This window comes from Macaca nemestrina, chromosome 12 (assembly GCF_043159975.1).
Source record: "Macaca nemestrina isolate mMacNem1 chromosome 12, mMacNem.hap1, whole genome shotgun sequence".
Lineage (NCBI taxonomy): Eukaryota > Metazoa > Chordata > Mammalia > Primates > Cercopithecidae > Macaca > Macaca nemestrina.
Window position 1 is genome coordinate 10,254,301 of NC_092136.1, and position 25,182 is coordinate 10,279,482.

At 56.7% G+C, this 25,182-nt stretch overlaps 1 protein-coding gene across 4 annotated transcripts in view; it reads left to right on the plus strand.

Annotated features, from left to right (window-relative positions):
- LOC105469499 (mono-ADP ribosylhydrolase 1) overlaps nucleotides 1–25,182 on the plus strand; it is a 170,758-nt gene that overhangs the window by 10,166 nt on the left and 135,410 nt on the right. For all 4 annotated transcript variants that reach the window (XM_071074419.1, XM_011720567.3, XM_011720566.3 and 1 more), the window contains exons 2-3: nucleotides 4,420–4,521; nucleotides 5,788–5,904. In XM_071074419.1, coding sequence (XP_070930520.1) covers nucleotides 4,420–4,521; nucleotides 5,788–5,904 — 219 coding nt within the window. The remainder of the gene's footprint in view (nucleotides 1–4,419; nucleotides 4,522–5,787; nucleotides 5,905–25,182) is intronic.

Consider the following 25,182-nt stretch of genomic DNA (forward strand, 5'->3'; position numbering starts at 1 on the left):
GGAGTGAGTGTGTCTGGTGTGTAGACTGCACTTTACAGTTCACAGCCACCTTCTCCTTTGACCCTCCCAGCAAGCCTGGGTGTTAGCAAGGGAAGGTCTGCCTTGTCCCTATTCTAGAGATGGGAAAACCGAGGCTCCAAACTGAGCATGGTATTGGGAGGTCATGAGCCCAAACCTGGCGGGACCTGTAACAGAAGAAAAGGCGCGGCCTGGGTCTAGGCCGGCTGCCACCAGCATCTGTCACAGCTCTCGCAGGCAGGCTCTGTGGGGGTCAGAGGCTCAGAAGAGAGTGGAGGGACAGCTCCGGAGGTTGCTCGCTTAAACAGGGTTTTGAATCTGTGCAACTGATTAGAAGACCTAGGGAGGAAAGCGGTAAGGACACTTCCTGTCCACAGGGAAGGCAGGAGGGGCCACGGCATGGGGTGTGGTGACCTTGACCTTGTTGGGGGGAGGGACCAGACTGGGTGGACTGAAGGGAGCATGGGAGGGAGGAAGTGGAGACAGCAGAGGAGGGGGCAGCTGCAGGGGTGTGGAATGTGGGCGTCGAGGGTGGGGACGGGGATTGTTTGAGGGCAGGCAGGACGGCCTGGTGGAGGGGTACCTGCAGCAGTGAGTGCTCTGGGAGGTGGGCCTGGCAGGTGGCAGCACTGACAGGAGGGACCTTCATGCCCAGTGACCTGAAGGAGGGAGGACAAGGTGCGGGCAGGTGGTGGAGGTGCCCGGCTCAGTGGGGGAGGACAGCAGCTGGAGGAAGAGTGGGGGCAGCTGGGGAGAAGGAGGAAGGGGGAGTTCACTGCCAAAGCAGCAGCTGCGTGGCCAGGCTGACAGAGCCCCCATGGGGGAGGTGAAAAATTTAGAGGCAGCCTCTGCTTGGTGGTGGGATTTCCTCCAGTGATTTACAGCCCCTGGGACCAACCAGAGAAATTGGGATCACTTCCTCCCTGAAGCTTTCCTGGCCTCCCCTCTTCTTGGTCAGGCTCCAGGACCTCACCTTGGTGAAGGTGAGGATGCTTGATAAATATTTATTAACTGACTTATTGGCATTCGAGCTGCCGATGGGAGGTGCAGAGCCCAGATGGAGTGGCCTCTCCTCTCTGGCCTGTTCTTTGCCCTCGGTAGGTGGTACTGGCTTCCAGCAGCTCAGCCCTTTGCCACGTGCCAGGCTAGCCCAGTCCACTTCCTATGAAATGCAGGAGGTAGCTTCCCACAGCCTCATTATTCTGTAATGAGCCTCATTATTCTGTAGCCTCTTCCTACAGAAGAGGCCAGCAGAGGCTTGGGAATGCTCCTTGCAGATACCAGCATCCCCTACCCCCACACAAAGAAAGGAGTCTTCAGATGGGAGGCCCCTGGCCTGCTCCTCAGGTCCTGCTGGGGCCATGTGCCCAGCAGGGAGACTGGCCTCTTGAAAAGGGGGGGCAGGGAATGGGCTGTGAGAAGCAAGGGACACTAGTGATGGAGGGGCCAGCAGAGGTACCCTTGGCCCCTTAGAAAGAACGCACATGGCGGCTGGGTGCAGGGGCTCATGCCTGTAATCCCAGCACTTTGGGAGGCCAAGGTGGGTGGATCACAAGGTCAGGAGATCGAGACCGTCCTGGCTAACATGGTGAAACCCTGTCTCTACTAAAAATGCAAAAAATTAGCCGGGTGTGGTAGTGGGCGCCTGTAGTCCCAGCTACTTGGGAGGCTGAGGCAGGAGAATGGCGTGAACCCGGAAGGTGGAGCTTGCAGTGAGATCGTGCCACTGCACTCCAGCCTGGGCGACAGAGCGAGACTCCGTCTCAAAAAAAAAAAAAGAAAAAAGAAAAAAACCCTCTCTACTAAAAATGCAAAAAATTAGCCGGATGTGGTGGCAGGCGCCTGTAGTCCCAGCTACTTGGGAGGCTGAGGCAGGAGAATCCCGGGAGGGGAGGTTGCAGTGAGCCGAGATCACGCCCTGGACTCTAGCCTGGGCGACAGAGCGAGACTCCGTCTCAAAAAAAAAAAAAAAAAAGAAGGCGGCACATGGTACACTCATGGGAAGTATCTGGTGAAAGCATTTTTTTTTTTTGGCAGAGTCTTGCTATGTTGTCTAGGCTGGAATACACTGGCATGATCTCGGTTCGCTGCAACCTCAGCCTCCCAGGTTCAAGTGATTCTCCTGCCTCTGCCTCCCAAGTAGCTGTTATTACAGGTGCCCACAACCACGCCCAGCTAGTTTTTGTAATTTTAGTAGAGACAGGGTTTCACTGTGTTGGCCAGGCTGGTCTCGAACTCCTGACCTCAGGTGATCCGCCCACCTTAGCCTCCCAAAGTGCTGGGATTACAGGCATGAGCCACTGTGCCTGGCCATGTGAAAGCATTTTCAATCTGGTTATAGCGCTCCTGGGATGAAGTCAGTTCCCTACCTCTGTCACCCCACAAACAATTTTATTCTCCTACGACCTTTACATGCTGTTCCTGCTGCCAAACACCCTTTCCGGCCCTGGCTACTTCTCATGCCTCTTCCGAGTCTCCCTTAAGCCTCCCCGCCGCCCTGCCTGGTCAGGGTTCCAGGGAACTCCTCTGCCAGCCCCGAGTGTCTCATAGCGCATCTCAGAATTGGAATTACTCGACTAAAGTGCCTGGACCAGCTTCTGTCTCCCTGGCTGGGTTGTAGATTCACCAGGGCCAGGGCCAGGTCAGCCCGCTCAATGCATCTCTGGCGCTGAATGCAGGACCTACTTGTGCCCAAGCATGTTTATGGAAGAGGGGGCAGAAGTGGCTGCCAGGAAAGGTGGCTCTGGCTTGAGCAGCAGTTGAGGCTGACCAGGGGTGGGCGTAGCCTTTTGTGATGACCCCAGCTTTGCATCCAGCAGGGACTCTGGACTGGGCCCCTTGCATGAGTTCTGTCATCTAATGCTCTCAGCATCCTTGGGCTGTTATCACCACTGCCAGCAGCTGTCAGATGAGGAGATGGAGGCCTGGATGGTGAAGTGACTCTGGTGGAGAAAACATCCTGCTGTGTGAGGGTGGCCTCCCCATCTCCCTGAGCATTTGTGGAGGGACCTACCTGTCCCCCTCACCATCATGTGCATAGAAGCTTCCAGGCTGCAATCTTTCCTTTCTCACCACCTCCTCTAATTGCTCTTCCACCTCTACATACTTCTTTTTTTTTTTTTTTTGAGACGGAGTCTCGCTCTGTCGCCCAGGCTGGAGTGCAGTGGTGCGATCTCGGCTCATTGCAAGCTCTGCCTCCCGGGTTCACGCCATTCTCCTGCCTCAGCCTCCCCAGTAGCTGGGAGTACAGGCGCCCGCCACCTCGCCCAGCTAGTTTTTTGTATTTTTTAGTAGAGACGGGGTTTCACCGTGTTAACCAGGATGGTCTCGATCTCCTGACCTCGTGATCCGCCCATCTCGGCCTCCCAAAGTGCTGGGATTACAGGCTTGAGCCACAGCGCCCGGCCCTCTACATACTTCTTGATGCTTTTTGGGTTTCTCAATTGTAGCCTTTGCTGTTTGCCGTGGGGGCTGCCCCATACCGGGAGCCTGTGGTCCAGGGAGGCAGGCAGGGCTGAGAGCCTGGGTGTGCTGGCGGCCTCGGGCCAGCAGGGGGAGCCCGCGAGCTGCGAGCCTGGCCCGGCGCGGTCTGGGCGGGCCTTTCTGAGACGGGTTCCAGGTTTCTGTGCCTGGTGCCACCCCCAAGGGAAGGCGAAGCCCATGGGACAGTGCCCAGGCAAGGGGGAGCTGGCCAGGGTAGACCCAGAGTCCGTGAGTGGGTGGGGGGTGCCTGGCTCCTCTCTCAAGTCCCTGCTGTGTGAGGGTGGCCTCCCACCCTTCCTGAGCCTCGGTTTTCTCATCTGTAAAATGGGGGTGATTCCAGCCCCATTGGTCATGCTGGGAGCCCTCAGCCGATGCGGGTGAGATGTTGGGGACAGGTGCCAGGTCCACTTGGTCCTGCAGCTCCTGGAGGAGGACAGCTGTCCCGCTGCCTGCATGCGGTGACAGTGAGGGCAGAACTGACTGGCGGTGGGACTGACGGATAATGTCACCGGCTGAGTGCTGCCAACCGGCTTGGCCTTAGTGTGTGGGAGGAAGCTCGGAGCTGTTCCTCAGGGGACGTCTTCACCCCCGTTCTAATCAGGGAGAAATGGGGGACCCAAAGAGATGTGGACTCTGCTGGAAAGTGGCAGAGCTGAATTCTGAACTCAGGTCTGCGATGCCTGAGCCAGTCCCTCAGCCTCCCCAGACCTCAGTTTCCCTCCCTGAACAAAGAGAGCAGGACAAGATATTCTAGGGGCCTCTGAGGCTGCCCCAGCATGCCCGCCCTGTGTGCCCAGGGAAGGATGGACAGGAAGGGCTGGTTTGCATTCTTGGATAAGGCAAGAAGGGGGATGTGGGGGTGTGAGCACCTGGCCAGCTCCTCTGCCCCCACCCTGACGCTCCTTCCTGCCTCTGCAGCCTTTCTGAAGGGCCTGAGTGACAAGCAGCGGGAGGAACATTACTTCTGCAAGGACTTTGTCAGGCTGAAGAAGATCCCGACGTGGAAGGAGATGGCGAAAGGTAGGCCCTGCTCTGGGGAGGCCCTGGTGGGCAGGCTCCAGACCCATGGCTTGGGAGAATCGTGCAGACAGGAAGAGCGAGTCCAGCAGCGTGTATCGAGTGCTTGCTGCAGGCAGGCGCTCTGCGTGTATCACCTCATTCAATTATTTTGTTTTATTTTTTGAGACGGAGTTTCACTCTTTTTGCCCAGGCTGGAGGGCAATGGTGCGATCTTGGCTCACTGCAACCTCCGCCTCCTGGGTTCAAGTATTCTCCCACCTCCGCCTCCCAAGTAGCTGGGATTACAGGCATGTACCACCACATCCGGCTAATTTTGTATTTTCAGTAGAGATGGGGTTTTACCATGTTGTCCAGGCTGGTCTTGAACTCCTGACCTCAAGTGATCTGCCCGCCTCGGCCTCCCAAAGTGCTGGGATTAAAGGCGTGAGCCACCAAGCCCGGCCACCTCATTCAATTATTTATTTATTTATTTAATTTAGTTTAGTTTTTGAGATGGAGTCTCACTTTGTCACTGAGACAAGTGCAGTGGCGTGATCTCGGCCTTCTGCAACCTCTGCTTCCTGGGTTCAAGCGATTCTCCTGCCTCAGCCTCCTGAGTAGCTGCGATTATAGACATGTACCACCATGCCCGGATAATTTTTGTATTTTCAGTAGAGATGGGGTTTCACCATGTTGGCCAGGCTGGTCTCGAACTCCTGACCTCAAGTGATCTGCCCTCCACGGCATACCAAAGTGCTGGGATTATAGGCGTGAGCCACTGTGCCTGGCCACTTCATTCAATTATTAACACAACAAGTGCAATTTTTATCCCCATTATATGGTAGGAAACAGAGCCCTAGGTTAGGTGAGCCACCTGCCTGAGATTACTTGCTTGTAGGGAGCTGGGGTTTGAAGTGCGATTTGGTTGCTTACAGTAGGGTGTGTTGGTGAGACAGCAGGCCAGGTGACCCATAAACCTGGGCAAGTCCCTGACCCACCTAATCCTCAGTTTCTACCTCTGTGAAATGGGATGGATGATATTAGCACTGTACCTGCTGGTGGCCTTGCTGTCAAGATGCAAGGAGTCCCCGCGTGATGCTGGCACACAGTAGGTGCTCCTCAGCGTGGGTTCCTGGTACTGGGTCAGCAGTCATCATGCTGCAGGCTGCCTCTGGAGGTGGAGGGAGGTCGATAGGGAAGGCCCTGGCCCCTGGGCCCTGGGCCCTGGCTGGGTCCCTCTGCAGTGGGCAGCCTTGCTGTGACCTCCCCGGCCCCTACTTGTTCCAGGGGTGGCTGTGAAGGTGGAGGAGCCCAGGTATAAAAAGGACAAGCAGCTCAATGAGAAGATCTCCCTGTTCCGCGGCGACATCACCAAGCTGGAGGTGGACGCCATCGTCAACGCCGGTGAGTGGCTGGCCTGAACCAGAACCCTGGTGGCCGCCCCGTTGCCTTTGCTCTACTCTGCTGTGCCAGGCCTGGGTGGACGCCACCTGGCTCCAGTGAGGCTCGGGTTGCTGGCGGGGACGGCCTGCTGGCGCCAGGCAGCCCAGCGCGTCGGCCACTCGGGCTCCTCTTCCCTTGAAACCCTGACCTGCTGTGTTGGGGGCGCCTTGCTCCACTGAGACCCATTAGTGGCCGGGGAAGTGGGAGAGCTGGGCTGGAACTGGGCTTCCCTGCCAGGAAGGCAGAGGCCACAGCGGAGAGGTCTGACCTTGGGGGGCCACAGAGGCCCCAACCACCACCTGCCTTCCTCTACCTTTGGCCTGCCCTGCCCTCCCTTCAGACCTGGGCAGGTGAAGGAGCTTGTCGAGGGATAGTGGGGGCAGAGAGGTCCCCTGCGGTGCCCTGGCCGCTTTCCAGCGCCTGGAAACAGGAGCTACTCAGCTTCCTGCGCTCGCCTCTTGCTGGCTTGGCAGTTTGTTGTGATGCGTATGGGAGCCGGCTGCTTCTTTGTGGGAGGGAGGAAGGGGGCTGCTTCTCCACGCAGGCAGTGGTTGTCTGGCAAGGTCAAAGGTGCCGGGAAAGGACTTTGGCATGGGGTGTCAAGGGCCGGTTAAGTCCAGCAGGTGGCTTGTGGAACAGGTCGAGTGGCGGCTGAATCCCGGCCCTCGCCCGCCTGCTCACTTGCTCCTTTGCTTACCCGGCGTCTGCACCAAGCATCAGAGGAAGGGGGGCTCTTTTTCAGACCCTGAATTTGGAGGGCAGATCCTCTCATCTTGGGCTCCAGCTCACGGGAAAACCCTGCCGTGCCAGCCTCTCCCCAGCCTGTGCAGGCCCAGGGCACCCCCAGGAGCTTCTCGACTCTCCTTCGTCTCCACTTTGGGCTTGTAGTGGTCGTGCTTGGCTCCAGCGCTGTCCCCCAGTGACTCTGGGGCTTGGTGGTGCCGATGCTGTGAGCATTTCCGTTGATCTCTCTGAGTTACGGGCTCTAGGATCCGGAGAGCGAAGGTCACTCGGCTGCCCTGGGCCTGGTCCATGGGGTCTGAGTTGTGTTTCCTGAAGCAACCTTGCTCTGTGCGTCTTCCCACTGTTGACTGCAAAGCTGGATAGTCATATGGGGGTGCCTTGCCCACACATTACCTGTGGAGACACACAGGTGACAGGTTACACGTAGGCAGGAGTTTCTGCTCAGAGTGGCTGGCTGAGGGGAGCAGGGGGAGCTAGAGTCACCTTGGGCTTCTGCAGGTGGTTCTGGTGTGTTTCTCTAGGGCCACGAGGAAGAGGACTGCTAGTCCATCTGGGGCCACACGGCTAAGACAAAGCCACATCTGCACTGGCAGATGTTACAGCGGCCTGGGGGAGGGCGTTCTTGCTGCCTGTGCCCAGGAGGGGCTGGCCTGGAGCAGAAGGGCAGAGCCTTGGGGCTGTGGCTGAGAGGGCAGTCAGGCAGGACAGTGGGTACTCCAGCCCTGCCAGTCACTGGCAAGCATGTGAGAGGTACCCCAGCGGTATCTTCTTGCTGAGCTGCAAAGTGGCCAGAGGGAAAATGAGGTATCTTGTGAGCTCTGTCCCCCTGGGTTGGTGATTGGCTGCAACATGGGCCAGGAGAAAGGGTTCAGGGAACAAGGTGGGGTGTTGGCGGGTGCAGATGGAACAGGGGACACTCTGGAGGCTGCACCCGGGCTGTGGGCGTGATTAACGCCGCTTGCTAAGTGCTCTTGGGAGTCGCCAGGCTTTGGATGCAGCAGCTCCATCGGAAGTGCTTTAGTGCCAGCTCCATTTGCACCAGGGCCAGGGCTGGGGCAGTGCTGGCTGAGTTTCTCTGGGGACTCCCCTTCTCCGTGTCCTTGCCTAGGCCTCTGTTTCCTCCTCTGCACAATGAGGGTAGCAAAGAAAGCACCCATCAGGTTGCTGGGGGCACTTGGAGCTGATGCACGTGACGTGCAAATGGCGGTCACTCATCACCAGGCGGGAATCGGGGCTCAGCACCTCGCATTGGTGCTGAAACTGGTGTCATCAGCGCCATTCTGGGCATCACCCCTGTCCTGGGGGTGCTGAGGGACATGGTACCTCCTGCAGATGATCAGCTTTCGCCTCCCCCTGCTTGCCTCAGTTTACCCACACTCCTCTTGGTGTGTTTTCCTGGGATCTTTTTGTTCTAGAATCTCACAGCCAGGAGGACCCAGTACCCACCTGGAATCCCAGGGAATGGCGGAGGCAGGGTCTGGACACAGGCTTCCCACACAGAGCCCGAGTCTCCTTCGGCCGTCCAGGGCTTTGTGGAACCCCAGCGTTCAAAGTGGCTTTGGCACTGGTCAGGCCTCCAGGGTCCTGGGTGGCCTTGGCTCCCACCCCAGCCCCTTTGCCCACCAGGGGGCAGCAGAGATCGCAGTTCCCAGGAGCCCATAAATCAGCCTGTTTATTAGTGGAATAAAAGTCGTCCACAACGGCGGGGCTTTTCGGGGCTGCATAAATCTGCGTCTGTGCCTCGTGAAACCCATATGTGCTTAATTCATATGTAAAGTTTCAAGCAGGAAGAGAATACGTGTCCATTAAATTCTATTTGACTTGATTATAATCATTAGCCGTGAATAATTGCTTCTCAGTGCCTACCGCGGAGCCACCACAATAAGCAAGAGGAGAGAGCAATTATCTTGGGGTGGGGATTTTTAAATTTATATTTTTGAAGCCAGGAGCAGTGCTGGCCCCGCGGGCGTCAGTGGCCCATGGAGAACGCTGCGGGTCATACTGGGCTGGGAGCTTGAGGTCTGGCCGCCCGCCGGAGCTTCTGGATTTTGTTGTGGGGGGCGGTTCTCTTTGTTCCTGCTGCCATATGGGAGGGGCTGTCACTGCCTGGGCTTGGGTCCAGCTGCAGGGATGTGGAGGGGAAGGGTGCAGTGGGAGCTAGGAGAGGGCTGTGAGGGAAAGGGGGGCGGGGGGAGCTCCCAACCCCCACCCTCTTCCATCCTGAAAAGCTGTGGGCTTGAAGGGGTCTCCAGCCAGGCTGTGGGCATCTCTCCTGCCACTCAGCAGGGTCCTGGGGATCCTTGGAGAGGGCAGTTGCCAGTTGTCCCCCTGCCTGCCCCCCTCACTCCTTCCCCTCCCTGAAGAGGCATCTGCCTGTGACCTCCCTCAGGCCTTTAAGAAACAACCCTGGGTGGGGGCGGGGGGGGGCAGTAGCTCACTTCCTGTAATCCCAGCACCATGGGAGGCTGAGACAAGAGGATCACTTGAGCTCAGGAGTTTGAGACCAGCCTGACCGACATAGTGAGACCCTGTCTCTACAAAAAATTTTTTTAAAAATTAGGCATGGTGATGTGTGCCTATAGTCCCAGCTACTCAGGAGGTTGAGGCAGGAGGATTGCTTGAACCTGGGAGGTTGAGGCTGCAGTGAGCCACGGTTGTGCCACTGCACTTCAGCCTGGGTGACAGAGTGAGACCCTATCTCCAAAAAAAAAATATATATATATATATATATATATATAAAATAGAAAACAGAACATCAGATTCTGGGCCAGGTGCAGTGGCTCACGCCTGTAATCCCGGAACTTTGGGAGGCTGAGGCAGGCTTGAGGTCAGGAGTTTCGAGACTAGCCTGGCCAACATGGCAGAATCCCATCTCTACTAAAAATTTGCAAAATTAGCCAGGCATGGTGGCACGCACCTGTAATTCCAGCTACTTGGGAGGATGAGGTAGGAGAATCACTTGAACCCAGGAGGCTGAGGCAGGAGGATTGCTTGAACCTGGGAGGTCAAGGCTGCAGTAAGCCATGATTGTGCTACTGCCCTCCAGCCTGGGCAACAGAGTAAGACTCCGTCTCAAAAAAAAAAAAAAAAAAAAAAAAATCAAAAAGAAAATCAGACTCTGAGGCTGCATGCAGTGGCTCACTCCTGTAATCCCAGCACTTTGAGAAGCTGAGGCAGGAAGATTGCTTGAGCCCAGGAGTTTGACACCAACTTGAGCAACACGGTGGCACCCTATCTCTACAAAAAGAAAATTTTTTTTAATTAGCCGGGTGTGGTGGTGCATGCCTGTAGTCCCGGCTACCTGGGAGGCAGAGATGGGAGGATCGCTTGAGCCTGGGAGGTCGAGGCTGCAGTGAGCTGTGATTGCGCCACTGCACTCCAGCCTGGGCAACAGAGTGAGACCCTGTCTCAAAAAACAAATAAAAATAAGAAAATCCGATTCGGTTTCCCTACTGATCTCCTGGCATTCGAAATTCAGGACTGGTTTCCACTCTTACATTATTGGGCTATGAGATGTGATTGGGATGTGTGTGATGGTGTGTGTGTGAGGTCAGGAGTTCGGCCTTGTGTTTGTGATGTGTGTGGTGTGTGTGTGTGATATAGCGTGTTTGTGTCTGTGCTCGTGTGATGCGTGGGGTGTGTGTCATAGAGTGTGTGTGTGAGGTCAGGAGTTTGGCCTATGTGGGGGGGGGGTGTGCATATGCACTTGTGTGATGTGTGTGATGCGTGTGTGTGATACATGTGTGTGTCTGTGCTTGTGTAATGCGTGGGGTGTGGGTGATGGAGTGTGTGTGTGGTGTGATGTGTGTTTGTATGGGATGTGGTGAGAGTGAGGTGGGAAGTTGGGCAGAAGCATAGACGTGAGATGCCTGGCTGGCGGGTGGCAGGGCTTGAAGTTACAGGGACGGGACAAACCCCCACACCCTCAGGCACAGTGCAGGCCTCCCTGGGCCCTGTCCCAGCGGGCTGCCAGCTGAGGCTGCTTGCTCGGGCAGCACCCGGGAGAGTCTCAGGCTCCTGCCATCTGTACTGGCCATGACTCCTGCCCACAGGAGCATGGCACATCTGTCTTAATGAAATTGGGCTGCCGCATGCAGGAGATAAGCCAGGGAGCCCCCGCAGGTCCCCTCATCTGGAGGAGGAGGTTCTCAGAGCCGGTGCCTGCCTCTCCAGCCCTGCCTATGACCTGTGTCTGGAGATAGCGCCGGTCTCAGAGTCTCCACTAGGGGGTGTTGTGGCTTCCAGGGTGTTTGTGTCTCCTTTTTACTGCAGGGGGGCAGTGACCTTGACTAGGCCACCTCCCTGCCCTTGAGTTTCCTGGTGCACCAGGCCTGTGTATGCGGATTTTTTGTTCCTGACAGCAGAGTCCCGGGCAGGACATGTCCGGGCACAAAGAAAGATCCCCATTCTTGGCCAGGCATGGTGGCTCACGCCTGTAATCCCAGCACTCTGGGAGGCAGAGGCGGGCGGATCACTTGAGGTCAGGAGTTTGAGACCAGCCTGGCCAACATGGTGCAACCCGGTCTCTACTAAAAATACAAAAATTAGCCGGACACAGTGGCACGCGCCTGTAGTCCCAGCTGCTCAGGAGGCTGAGGCAGAAGAATCACTTGAACCCGGGAGGCAGAGGTTGCAGTGAGCTGAGATTGCTCCACTGCACTCCATCCTGGTTGCTGGGTGACAGAGCGAGATTCCATCTCAAAAAAAGAGAAAGATCCCCATTCTTGGCCAGCCCAGGGGTCTGGCTGCCTGGCTTTGGTCTTCAGGTCATAAGAGGACAGAGCAGAGATGGATGAAAGGCTTTGTGCAAAGATGGAAGGGATCTTTTGCTTCAACACCAGCCCAGAGCGGTGAGCAGGCCGTGCGCACCGTGGTCAGGAGCAGGTCGGGATCCCAGCGCCCCTGCTGGCCACACCGTGGCCTCTGCTTCCTCATTTGAGAAATGGCATCAGCATCAGTCCCACCGCAGGGCAGGGGTGAGGAGGACAGGAGTTCAGGCCTGTCCAGCCCTGGGCCTGGGACCTGGCATGTGGAGAGTCCCCAGGAAATGACTACTGGGAAGTCAGGAGTGAGAGCAACTAAGCAGAATATAATGTGACAAAGCGCTAGGAGCAAGGTCTGAACAAAGTGCCACGCAATGCCGCAGGGACCAATTAATTCTGCAAAGAGGTGGCGGGAGGCGAGGCGGGTCGGCGAGCCTTTGAGGGGCCTGGGCGTGCAGCGGGGACGGGTGGGAAGCCATGTTTCACAGCGACAAGCTGACCTCGTGGGGAGATTTTTAAGCTGCTTATTTATTTAAAATAAGTCATGAAGTGGCGCTCTGTCTCCTTAAGTCTTAGGGCTTTGATTTGTGAGAGTCTGCTGGCCGCTTATCACTGCCCTCCTCCTAAGCACAGGCAGCCCCTGCCTCATCCTCTCCTGCTGCCTGGAGGGCCCAGCAGATCCTGGCCTGGTGAGAAGGAGCAGGCCAGGACCTGAGTGGCCACCTGAGCAGCCACCCGCCCCTGCGCCTGGCCATCCCTGGGCGCCGCTTGGAGTCAGTGATTTAGAGACCGCCTTGATGGACTACCAAGCAGGGGGCCCGGAGGGATGCGGACTGCCTTGTGGGAAGTGATCTGACACTAAACTGTCGCCGTAAATCGCTTTATCTGTCACTTCAGATTTAAATGTGTTTGCTGAGGCTTGCTGGCCGCCACGACAGCAGAAACCTCTCCGCGGTGGGCAGGGGAGGTGGCCGGGCCAGCAACGAGCCCAGGGCCGGCTGCACAGCAGACTTTGCCGCTGGAACCTGTTAGCTACTGGAGGTTCTAACCTCCAGGGCTCCAGAGGAGGGAGCCCTGGCCCTGGGCTCCCTCCTCCTCAGGGGAAGTGAAGTGCAGGCCGGGCCGGGCCACTTTCCAGTGCTCTGGCCACTCTGGATATGTGCAGTGCTCTCAGAGGCCCAAGAGGCAGGCAGAATTGTTGCCCCATTTTCGGGGATCAAATAACACGTCCCACCTCGGCAGGTGACTGAGCCAGAATTAGAACTCAGACACTTTCATCCACGCAACGAACATAGATGATACGGCTGCCGTGCACCACACCGTGGGGTGGGCCTGGGCTGCAGAGGACACAGTCTCTAATTCTAGATAAGGGGTGACACGTGTGAATGGAAAGGGAAGTGCAGCGCATGAGAGACAGGAGTCTGGCCTGCAGGAGAGGGAAGCAGGGGGGAAGGCTGCCTGGAGGAGAGGGTGCTTGGGTTGGACGGGGTGCTAAGTGAGAAGTTGGGGCAAGAGCATTCTTCGGGGAGAGAGCACAGACAGGGTGGGGCCACGTGGATGGAACACTGTGGGGAGGCTCTGAGGGGTCTGGAGTGAGCCACGGCCCGGGCCTGAGTTGGGGGTGCTCGGTCAGATCACTTGGGCTGCTGAGTGGAAAAATGGGGGCCCAGAGCGTGGGGTGGGAGGTGTCTCCCTCTAGGTCTAGGCTGCATTCATACCCTATGCAGTTAACCTCTTGCACTATTTCAGTCTCATTGTGCTAATGGTGAAATAGAGGCTCAGAGGCGTGAAGCAACTTGTTTAAGGTCACACAGCTAAATGGTAGTAGAGCTGGGATGGGAGGTTTGCCAAGCTCCAGAGCCCCCAGGAAATTTTGTGTGTGTGTGTGTGTGTGTGTGTGTGTGTGTGTGTGTGTGTGTGTGTCGGGGTTGGGGGAAGGGAATACCTCCTCTCTGTTCTCTTTTTCCTGGTTGATGAATTTGAGTTCTGAGACTGGCGTGTCCTGTGTGTCCTCACGGCCAGGAAACTGAGAGGTGGGGCAGAAGTTTGCCATGGGCAGGGGGAGGGGTTGTTGTAAAAAAGATGGAACTAACATCTGAATCTGGGCTCCTGTGTCTCCTGAGGCCTCCTGGTGGGCTCCAGCTCCCTCAGCCTGCCTGGCCTCCTGTGTCCCAAGCCCCCTCAAGTCTCCGGCATGCCCCACAGATCCCTGGCTCTGGACTGAGGGTGGCCTGTCACCTGCCACTTGGTATTGAGTGTTCCCATTGCTCAACACGCTGCACATGTTGCCTCATGTCTGAGTCAGGCACTGACATTTCCCCCATTATACAGATGAGGACACTGAGGCACCCATGGGTCATGGCGCTGGGTAAAAGGCAGGGCTGGGAATCAGATTTGGGGTTTAAGAGAGAGACCATCAGGTCTTTCTTTCTTTCCTTCCTTCCTTTCCTTCCTTTCCTCCCTTTCCTCCCTTTCCTCCCTCCCACCCTCCCTTCCTTCCTTTTTTTTCTGACAGGGTCACACTGTTCCCCAGGCTAGAGTACAGTGGTGCAATCATGGCTCACTGCAGCCTCGACCTCCTGAGCTCAAGTGTTCCTCCCATCTCAGCCTCCTGAGTAGCAGGGACCACAGGCATGCCACCACTCCCAGCTAATTTTTTTATTTTTTGTAGAGACGAGGTCTCGCCACGTTGCCCAGGCTGATTTTAAACTCTCGGGCTCAAGCAATCCACCTGCCTCAGCCTCCCAAAGTGCTGGGACTACAGCTGTGAGCCACCATCCCCGGCCCAGGTTTGCTTTTTCGCTAGCTCCCTCTGGGTCGTCTGGAAGTGAGGGGCAGAGTTGCTCAGGGGGGCCAGTCAGGACGCCTGGGGTCCAAGAGGCCCCCTCCCCACATTAGAAAGCCCAGAACACCTAGACACGGCCAGGAGCTAATTTCCACCACTGTAGGAAGAGGGCGGCTCATCCCCACAAGGTCGAGCAGTGGTTGCATAAATTCATAAATGATGGATCCCTCCTGAATTATTGAGATGCCCTCATGGGCTCGCAGGGCCTGGTCCAGAGAGTGGAGCACTGGCCGGGGGGCGGCACTCGGAAAGGACCTTCCAGGGACCTTCCACCCCAAGGTCTTCCGCCGAGTCCCCTGCTTCTTACCCGAAGTTCTTCTGTCATTTCCGCGGGGAATGTGAGAATAGACTGCGGACCCAGTAACTCTCTGTCCTGCGTTTCAGTAGATTTCTTTTGTGAATTGTTTTGTAGAGGTAGGGTTTCCCTGTGTTGCCCAGGCTGATCTCAAACTCGCGAGCTCAAGTCATCCTCGTGCCTCGGCCTCCCCCATGGTGGGATTACAGGTGTGAGCCAACATGCCTGACGTGATGTTTTGTTGAATGGATAAATGACTCCATGCCCTTGAGAGTTGCTCAGATGGTGGAAGGGGCTGCACGAACCATTGACACCCTCTAAGTCCCCTCTTCCTGCCTAGCCCAGCCCCCTACCCTACCCCTCTGGGCCTGAAGTGGTTGATTCATTTTACAGATTAGGACGGTGGTGGGCATTTCTGGGTCCTCATGAGGTTCCTGGCTCCTTTCGAGGCGCTGGAGGTACAAGGCCCAGTGTAACCCAGTGCCTGCCCCCTGGCATTTGGAGTCCTGTAGAGGAGGACAGGGGAGGATCTGAAGCCCAGAGGGGGACAGTGACCTGCTCAGGGTCACACAGCAGGAAGGTGGCAAAGCAGAGCTGCAAACCCAAGGGCTTTTTCTACCCCTCATGGCAGACGTGTAGTTAGAAAACCGCAGCTTGGAGTCTGACGTCCACCCATGGGGTGGCCACCCTGCCTCCCACCCTGTGCCCAGTGTCCCGAGCACGTCCTCTCTGGCTCCTTCCCGTCCTTGAGGCCTCAGCGCCCGCACCTGTGCCCCTGCCTGTGTCCCCGGTGTGCTGTCCACCCGAGCGCTGAGCCGAGGAGGCCGGAGCTTGTGGGAATGTGTGTGTTTTGAAATTAATGGGGACCATTAAGTTGGCCAAGCATGAAAAGGGCTGGATCTGCAGCCCTTGGCTCGCTCTCCTGGAATGATCCGCCAGTTCCTTGGCAAGGCGCAGCTGAGCTGGTTTCAGGGCTCCCCAGGAGGCCGCGGCTTGCCTGCCCGTTTAACGGGTGAGTACTCTGTGTGCCTAGGACATCAAGGGGTCTGGCTGCAGCAGCATGCGATGGCCACAGTGCCCCTGCTCTCAGGCTCTGTGCAGATGGCTGTGTCTGTGGGTGCGTTGACTTGAATCTTTTCCCTAGACCTCTAGAGTGGGCTCAGACACACTCCAGACCCTGACCCTGGGGCTTCCTGGGTGAGTCCTGGCCCAGCCAGGTGAGCTTGGTGTGGCCTCCAGGACATAGCAGGATTACCAGTCAAGGACCCAGGCCCTGTCTCCTCACCTCCCCCACCACGAAGAGCTCCATCTATTGTGGATTCTCCATGTGGACATTTTCTTTTCTTTACTTTTTTTTTTTTTTTGAGACAGAGTCTCGCTCTGTCGCCCAGGCTGGAGTGCAGTGGCCGGATCTCAGCTCGCTGCAAGTTCCGCCTCCCAGGTTTATGCCATTCTCCTGCCTCAGCCTCCCGAGTAGCTGGGACTACAGACGCCCGCCACCTCGCCCGGCTAGTTTTTTTTTTTTTTTGTATTTTTTACTAGAGACGGGGTTTCACCTTGTTAGCCAGGATGGTCTCGATCTCCTGACCTCGTGATCCGCCCGTCTCGGCCTCCTAAAGTGCTGGGATTACAGGCTTGAGCCACCGCGCCTGGCCTCATGTGGACAGTTTCTTAAAGATAGGGTCTTGCTCTGCCACCTGGGCTGGAGTGCATTGGTGTGACCACAACTCACTGCAGCCTTGACCTCCTGGGCTCAAGCAATCCTCCCGCCTTGGCCTCCCGAGTAGCTGGGACCACAGGCTCATGCAACCACACCCAGCTAATTTTTGCATTTTTGGTAGAGGCGGATTTATACCGTATTGCCCAGGCTAGTCTCAAACTCCTGGGCTCAAGCGATCCTCCTGCCTAGACCTCCCAAAGTGCTAGGATTACAGGCATGAGCCACTGTGCCTGGCCATATGGGACATCTTTTTTTTTTTTTTTTTTTTTTTTTTTTTTTTTGAGACGGAGTCTCGCTCTGTCACCCAGGCTGGAGTGCAGTGGCCAGATCTCAGCTCACTGCAAGCTCCGCCTCCCAGGTTCACGCTATTCTCCTGCCTCAGCCTCCCGAGTAGCTGGGACTACAGGCGCCCGCCACCTCGCTTGGCTAGTTTTTTGTATTTTTTAGTAGAGACGGGGTTTCACCGTATTAGCCAGGATAGTCTCGATCTCCTGACCTCGTGATCCGCCCATCTCGGCCTCCCAAAGTGCTGGGATTACAGGCTTGAGCCACCGCGCCCGGCCCCATATGGGACATCTTGTAACTGGAAGTTGGAGTCCTGGGTACAAGTCCTGGCTTCACCGTGTACCAGCTGTGTGACCTTGGGCAAATCACTTAACCTCTCTCTTTTTTTTTTTTTTTTTTTTTGAGACAGAGTCTTGCTCTGTTGCCCAGGCTGGAGTGCAGTGGCACGATCTCGGCTCACTGCAAGCTCCGCCTCCCGGGTTCACGCCATTCTCCTGCCTCAGCCTCCTGAGTAGCTAGGACTACAGGCGCCCGCCACCATGCCCAGCTAATTTTTTGTATTTTTAGTAGAGACGGGGTTTCACCGTGGTCTCGATCTCCTGACCTTGTGATCTGCCCGCCTCGGCCTCCCAAAGTGCTGGGATTACAGGCGTGAGCCACCGCGCCCGGCCCACTTAACCTCTCTGAGCCTGTTTTCTTGTCTGTAAAACATAATAGTGCATGCAGACCCAGCCCCAGCACTGTGGGTTTGAGAGGAGACGGCTTGTGTAGGATGCTCAGTACAGTGCCTGGCACAGAGCAAGCACCCAGGAGATGCCACCCCTTGTTCTTGTTGCTGTAGCTGCTGCTCTGGGAGGGCTGCTGAGACCTGCTGAACCTGGCATCCCATTAGCTAGCATTTGCCCTGCACTCAGCGCTTGGTGGGGCTGGGAACAGGGGAATGGTCCCTCTATCCTGAATGGGCTGAAGGAACCTCCTTCCCATATTCGTGGTAGGGAATCGAGTCACGTGCTGGACCTGGCATGGCCAAGGGGACGGCCCTCTCCTGACCGCCAGAGTCTCTTGGATGGGTTTCCTGACCATGAGGGTGCAGGACAGGCAGGCTGGGCCCCTCTCTCCCCACTGCTAACAGGGTGGTCTGTGCCTGCTCCGCCTTCCATTGGGAAAGATGTGTGTTCACATGGAAACGGCCTGTGCAGTGGGGCCCCCGTGAAGCGGGCTAGGACAGGGGATGTCCCCAAGGAAGCTGGGTGACTGAATGGCCCTGTCAGGGCCTGGATGCCATCTGCTGAGGCCTAAGCTGCCAGAGAAGGCCCCTGAAGGCCTCCCCTGCAGCCGCCACCCTCCTCAGGTCTTCATGTGTTTCAGATGCTCGCCTTTTGAACTCCACTGCGGTGGTGCCATTATGGCCCCCAGCTCTCTGCCACTGGGGTCGGTGGTGAGGTCCAGGCTGGGGTGGAGGGCACTGGCATGCTTGGTTGGCAGCTTTGGAGGTCCCAGAGGCCAGGGCAGTGGCTGTTTACCAGACAGACCTGGGTAAGATCTGGTTCCACCACCATGTCGGGCAGGCTCCTGCCTCTTTAGGCCTTGGGGTTTCCCCGTCTGTCCCTTATGGGGGCATTAATAGGAAGAAAATTCATTACTGCCTGGAAGGCCCAGCACACTGGAGGGGCTCATAAATGGTAGTGATTCTTACTAGCAGTGAGGGATCTCACTTCGCCACCCACAGGACCCCGAGCCCCTCGAGGGCAGGGGCAGCTCCATGGACTCTGGGTCTCCATCCCTGGACAGGGCTCTTCTGCAGTGGGGGCAGCCCAAGCATGCCTGCCCTTGGAAGTACATACAGGAATTCATGATGGCTCACGGCTAAGGAGCCTTACGGGGAAGCAGGCTGCCCTGGTAGGCACGGCTACGCGGGGATCTCCTGCTCTGTGCACTCCTGGCAGGGGCGGAGACACGGCTGTTTATATCTGCGCCAGGTGTCAGGAGATGGAAGCCAGGGAGGACAGAAGGACGCGGGAGCATGGAGAGCATGTGGGCTGCAGACCTGGGGGAGGATGGGCACCAGGATGGAGCTTGTCCTGACAGTGGTGCGGGAGGCAGTGAGCAGAGGCGGGGCTGAGAGGTCACTGGCGGCTTCCTCTTCTAAGGCATGACTGGCATTCCCTTCGGTTCATTAAAACCCATCAGTGGGACTGGCATGGTGGGTCATGCCTGTAATCCCAGCACTTTGGGAGGCCAAGGCGAGTGGATTACCTGAGGTCAGGAGTTCAAGACCAGCCCGGCCAACATAGTGAAACCTCGTCTCTACAAAAATACAAGAATTAGCCAGGCATGATGGTGGGTGCCTGTAATCCCAGCTACTCGGGAGGCTGAGGCAGGAGAATTGCTTGAACCTGGGAGGCAGAGGTTGTAGTGAGTTGAGATGGCGCCACCACACTCCAGCCTGGGCGATAGAGCAACACTCTGTCTTAAAAAAAAAATCCCCATCAGTGGCACCCACCTCCCAGCGGCAACAAGTGGCCCTTGAATGCCCATTCCCCACTCTCCTCCCCGTCGCCGCCTCCTCCCCCTCTTTGGACATTGTAATTGCAGTAAAAACCGGAGGCGAGCAGCGTCGCAGGTGGAGAGAGAGGCCCAGCTGTCAGCCATTCCTCTGCCAGCAGGACCCGCGGCTGTTTTATTATTGCCGCCTGGCTGTATTTCAGGTACGGATTAAACATCATCAAACGCCACGTCCCTTTTGAAAAGCAAGAGCTACCTTGCTGAGGATGTTGAGGAGAAACAGGAACATTAAAATCTACGAAGCAAATGGCCCAGAATTGACATTTGTGACGAGAGCTCTGCAGCTTCAATTGTCAAAGGAGCTAAATCCCCTCTGGCAGTTGGCGGGGAGCTTTCCCCATGAGGGTCACAGGAAGGTGGGGTACGTTTGCCCGGGAGGAGACCAGGCAGCACCAGGGAGGGGATTCTGTGGGTCAGCTGCCTGCCTCTCAGGGCCTCCCTGGCCTTGGCCTCTACCGAGCCTCCTCTTCTTCCTAACGAGGAGGCAGGAGCCTTCTGATGCCCATGGGACAGGGCTGGGATCAAGTCCTGCTGTGGCCACTTGCTAGCTCTTATGACCTTGGCCAGGATATACTTCTCGCCTGAATCTCAGTTTCCTCATCTGTAAAACCAGGAGAGCGATGTCCCCTCTGAAGGCGGAGGATGGTGCATGCAAACACTTGACAAGTCATTGGAATTCAGTAAATGGTGACTACTGTCACCCAGGAAATGGGCGTGTGAGCTGGCATTAATTTTTACAAAAAACATTACTTATTTCCACTGAAAAATAGGAACAGTAAAATTGAGAACCATTAAAACAGGAATAAAAAGAACCAAGCCACAGCAGGGGATGCTGAGCTGGGTATCTCCTAAGAACTGTGCTCCTGGTCCCACCTGGAACTCTGTGGCCTGGATGCCCTCAGCACATGCTTTCCAGGTCACCAGCCTCTTGCCTGGTTACTGGTCACAGCCTGCTGTCTGCCCTGGCACCTGCCACTCGATGCTGGTATGTGGCCTTCCGAGGAACTATGGCTCAAATCTGCCCTTGTAGTTTATACTCTTGATGGCTACTTGGGGGTATCTTGGCTCCTGGTATCCTTTCCTGACCCGGCCCAGATGACACTTCAAAACTAGGCTGAGTAAATCTGTTGCAACTGAATATTAAATGCAGCTTTGAGCTTCCCAGCAGCCACTGCAAAGTTTGTAACAAGATTTTAGGATCCTTAACTCCAAGCTTGGAAGTCAATTTAAATTTCGGCTGAATGCCGCCTTTTCTTTCTCCTCTTGGCCTTTTTTCTTCATTTTTCCTCTCTAGTATCCTCACCAACTGTTCTTTATCTCCCCCAAGGATGGTTTATCCCTTGCTCCAGAGCCCGTCCCAAAGTGCTTGCCCCTTACATGGCTGTGCCTCAGCTCGGGAGACCCCCCCGCCGCTGCCCTCCTGTTTGCTGCTATTGACTCCCCTGTGTCGTGCTCACGGCGGCTGGCCTCTGGGCCTCTTGTCTTGCCCAGGCCCACTGGGTCTGCTGTTGCTGTTTCTCTCAGATGAGCCTGTGACTAATAAGGGTTGCCCCCGGGGGGCTGGCAAAATCTTTCCCTCCTTAATATCGGAGTTTAAAAATGTGTCACCATCGATTTGAAGAAAAGCCTTGTTCCTGCTGAGAAAAGCGGCCTGGAGATTCGTCTCGCCTTAGGAATCACAAAGGCGGCTGCATAAATTCAGCACCACAGAGAGCTCTCCATGCAAATGCTGAGATGCCCACTCTAGCCCCGCACCAGCCCTCCCCACTGCTCCTGGGGGCTGGCACCCCCATTTCCTCATGCCCCCGTCCCTGCAGAGACTTGGGGATGCCCCTGTGTGGGGAGGGGCTCCCTGGTTGGAAGATCCCCATCTCCCAATTCTCTCCACTTCTTTTCAGAGACTGAGCCCGTGGCTAATTCCACGTCACAATGTTTTCTAATCCCAGAGGAGAAGGAGGATGAATGACTTCCAGGCCTGGGGCTTCTGGAAGCCATCCGGGTCTCTTACAGGTCAGGTGGGGGGGTCCCCCTGACCCTCCTTGGTGGGTCTACCCTGAAGGCAGGAATGTTACCCCCGCAGGCCTTGTCTCCTGGCCTTTTTGCATCCTTGCCTGGAAAGGAGTGTTGGGGTCCTTTGGTGCATCCCCCTGCTTCCAGGCAGGCCCCTCCCCTCTGGACGTTGCCCTCATACTGGACCCAGCTTTGCAGCTGCCAATGCATCCCACTGTCATCCAGCAACTCTCTCAGCCCAGAATAACCATCACAGTCATGGCCTGGGAGGTGGCTGTGGGTCCCACTTCTCAGGTTGGGAAGCTGTGCTATAGAGACCGTAAATGACTTGTCTGGGATCCAGGAAACTTGAATGAATGAGGAGGTGTGGGCACACGGTGACCACTCTAGGTGTTGTTCTGGTTAGTGAACTTGGTGACAGCCCAGGATGGGGTGTCTGGAGGGTTTGAGGGAGGGCTGAGCTTTCTGGTCCCTGATGGATCCCCTCCCACTCTGCCATCGAGGTCATGGTGGCCATCTCTGTGGCAGTATCCTTTGTGTTCCCCAGAGGGCTCACCTGAGCGTGGTGGGGAGCAGGACGGTGGGTTTGACTACCTAGGACATCCACCGGGCTGCCCGCAGCATGGGCCGTCCCCTGCGCTGGCTGCAGCAGGGGTGACTTGGACCAGCTGGGAAGCTGCTCCAGGGGTCCTTGCAGGGAGCTTAGTGGGGGAACGGGAGAGAGGGCAGGCACGGGGTGCCAATGAGGCTTCCCTGGTTCTTGGGGAACCACACAGCCGTGGGCAGGGCATCAGGGAAGAGGGTGAGCAGGCAGTTTGCAGTCTCTCTGGCTGCCGTGGGCCCTCGGAACATGTGCTGAGTGGCCATTTACCACCTGGCGCAGGAAAGGCTGTGGGCTGGCCCTGCGCTGCTCCCCTCCAGCTGCAGACGGGGGCCCCTAGAGGACTCCTGGCAGCCGTTACTCCGGGAAAGGAGGGGCTTTATTTCTCCTCCTCCCTAAATGTTATTGCCTTTATAGGCTTTGGAAATCAGTTTTATGGCCTGCGCGTTTGTCCGCTGAAATGTGGGATGCTCTGGAGGGAAAATAAAATGCTGGGATGGTTCTGGCCCTGAAAGGTCAGGTGGCCAAGGGCAAGCGGCAAGGGCTCAGGTGTCTCCCACAGGCCAGGGTTGCTCTTTAGGGACCGTCGTAGCTGGAAAGGGGGACAGGGAAGGTGTGTGCCAGGACCGGGAGGGGGCCTGGAATTCTAGTGGGAGGGCCGGCCTGAAGCTTCAGGACCTGTCCCCTTTGTCATATGGTCCCCGCCAGACTGACCTGGGATGGCGAGAGTCATTCTGTTCTCCGTGATGCCCGGGTATGCCAGCTGGCTCCCCTCAGGTGCCATCTGGGGCACCTTGCCAGCCACTGGCAGTGTAGACTTCTCAGTGTAAGTGAAAAATAAGCCCTCTGGGTTTTGCCAGTCAGGATGCAGGCCTGGCAGGGGCTCTCACCTGCAGGAGATGCCTCATCTTTCGGCAGAGTTGGCTGATCGAGAGCCGGGCAGGGGGCAGAGATTCAGCAGGAGCACCCAGCAATCCACACAAATCTTCCTGCCTTCCCTGGGACCGAGGACCCTGGAGGGAGACTCTGAGGGCCCTGCCCTAGGAGAAGGCTGCTTCTCTACTCCTCTCTTAATACGCGAAGAGCTCCTACAAATCAATAAGAAAAATGGGCAAAAGATGTGGACAGGCAATTCCCGGTAGGAGAAAAACAAATGGGCAGTAAACAAGTGAAAAGATGCAGAACTTCGCTAGTAATCAAGAAAAAGCTAATTGAAATAAGAGACATCATTCTTCACCCACCAGAGAGGCGGGTGCTGGAAGTATTGGTATGCACAGGTGTGGCGCAGCCAGGGGAGGCTGGCGCTTCCTCAGGTGCTGTCCCCCACCCCTGCATCTCACACCAAACCGGCACTTAGTAGGTGCCTGGAAATACTTGCTTCATGCCAGCTAAACAGGGCTCATCTCGGCTCACAGCAAGTCTCAGCTGGGCTGCTGCCGCCACTGCGTTTGTATCTTTTGCTTTCCCTCCTCCCTGTGGGTTCAGCTTCCAGTCTCACCTCTACCCCCCAGCTCCCTTGCCCTTGGGGTCCCCATGCTTCCTTGGCAGAGGCTGGGGTCTCTCTGGGCTTGGCCTCTCACTGGGGGAATGCTGCTTCCTGCTTCAGGGTTTCAACTCTCTCTGCAACCTCACGGCTGGTGCCAGGGGTGCACTGCAAAGCTCGGGGCGGGGTGGAGTGGCTGTGATGGACATGGGGACCTCCAGAGCTGGGCGGCCCTGGCTGTTATTTTGGTTTCTTTGGAATCCCCTGGCGTCCTCCACTGTAGGAAGCTCTAGTAGTGACCTCAGCCTTCTTGCCCTGATGGCCACCTCCATCATCCGGCCCCAGAACTTCTGCCTTTTCTCATTCATTCATTCCCTCTACTAACCTATCCATTCTAGCTGGGCTGGGTGACTTTGGGCTTTATAGCTGCATGTTGTGTCTCTGCTCCTGGCCTTTGCCTGGGCACTTACCTCTGCCAGGAGCACCCTCTCTTCCATTTCCTTGGCTGACTGACCATCCTCCAGGTCCCAGCTGAGAAACCCTACCCTCGAGGAACTTCCCCAGACCTGGGTTTGCCATCGCTCCCATGTGCTCCGTAACACATTCATTCATTCATTTCATTAATTCCTGCAGCAGGTGCTGGGGCTGCAAGGGGGAGCAAGGGAGATGTAGCCCAGGCAGCTGGGGTGCCCTAGGGTCCTGCAAGTCACCTGTCATGACCAGATCCCAGGGGAAAACCTGTCTGAGAGTCAGGGACGGGACAGGAGCCCTGCGGCAGCCCACTCTGGGAGTGGCTAAGCTTGCTGCACTGGGAAGGGAGGCTGGGGTGGGTGGTAGGGCCATGCCCATGGGGTCCAGGTCCAGATGTCTTTCTCTGCCTGCTCCACCTGTGTCCAGTGCTTTTGGAGCACAGGGGAGCTGCCTTTCAGGAGGAGATCAAGGGAGAGAACGCGAGCCATACTTCATACGGCCGCAGCCCTGGGCATCTGGCTCAGCCTCCTGCCCTCTCAGTTTGCATGTGCCTCCCTGTGCAAGGCAGCTAGCGGGAGAGCTCCAGCCTGGGATCCCCAGCAGTCTCCTCTCTCAGCTCCCTCTGTCCCTGTCCCCCATCTTTTGAGGCATAGCCTGGCCTATTCTGTGCCCCCGGCTTCCTGCCAGTCTTCTTTCCAGTTCCCCAAGCCAAGGTAGATGCAACCTTCCTTTCTGCATTCAAAGGGAACAAAGTGATTAAGACCCAGTCCCTGCTCATTGTGTAGCGGGGCAGCAGGGGCATAGCGTGGGGGCTCCGTGCATCTGTGCAGGAATCCAAGGTGCTGGAGGCTGCTCAGGGACGGCTTCCTGCGGGAGGTCTTCCTGGGGAGGTCTAGTTCCCCCCAGGGCGCTCTGGCTGGGGCTTATGGGTGTGCATTTCCCTCCAGCTCACTGACCCTCAGCCTGGTCTCTTCATGAGGCCTCATGGGGCCAGGACTCAGGGCATTGGGGGGAACCTGGACAGACCTAGTTCCAGAGCTAACTCCGTCACCATGGCCTTGGGCAAGCTGCTTAGATCTGGGCCTTGGTTTGCTGATTTTAAAATGGGAGTAAACCAGCCTGCTGTGCCTCCCTGCCGTGAAGATGAAGCTCGGTGACAGATGCCTGGCGCCTGGCACCACTGGCCCCCACTGCCTTGCCTCTCGCAGATGGGCGCCCCTTCAGGAAATCCCCCCTAATTATGAAGTTACAGATCTGGATAGTCACATGGGGAAGAGCCACATTCATTAGGAGACCCGGGCACACAGCCTGGACTGTGCCAAGCATCTCTCCGTGCCAGCTTCCTGGGGATCGTGGGCTCAATAGAGCACATCCCTGCATCTTCCTGGTGGCAGGTTCCATCTGCCAGACCCTGAGGAGCCGCTGACTGGGGAGGGCCTGCTCGGGACCCGCCCATC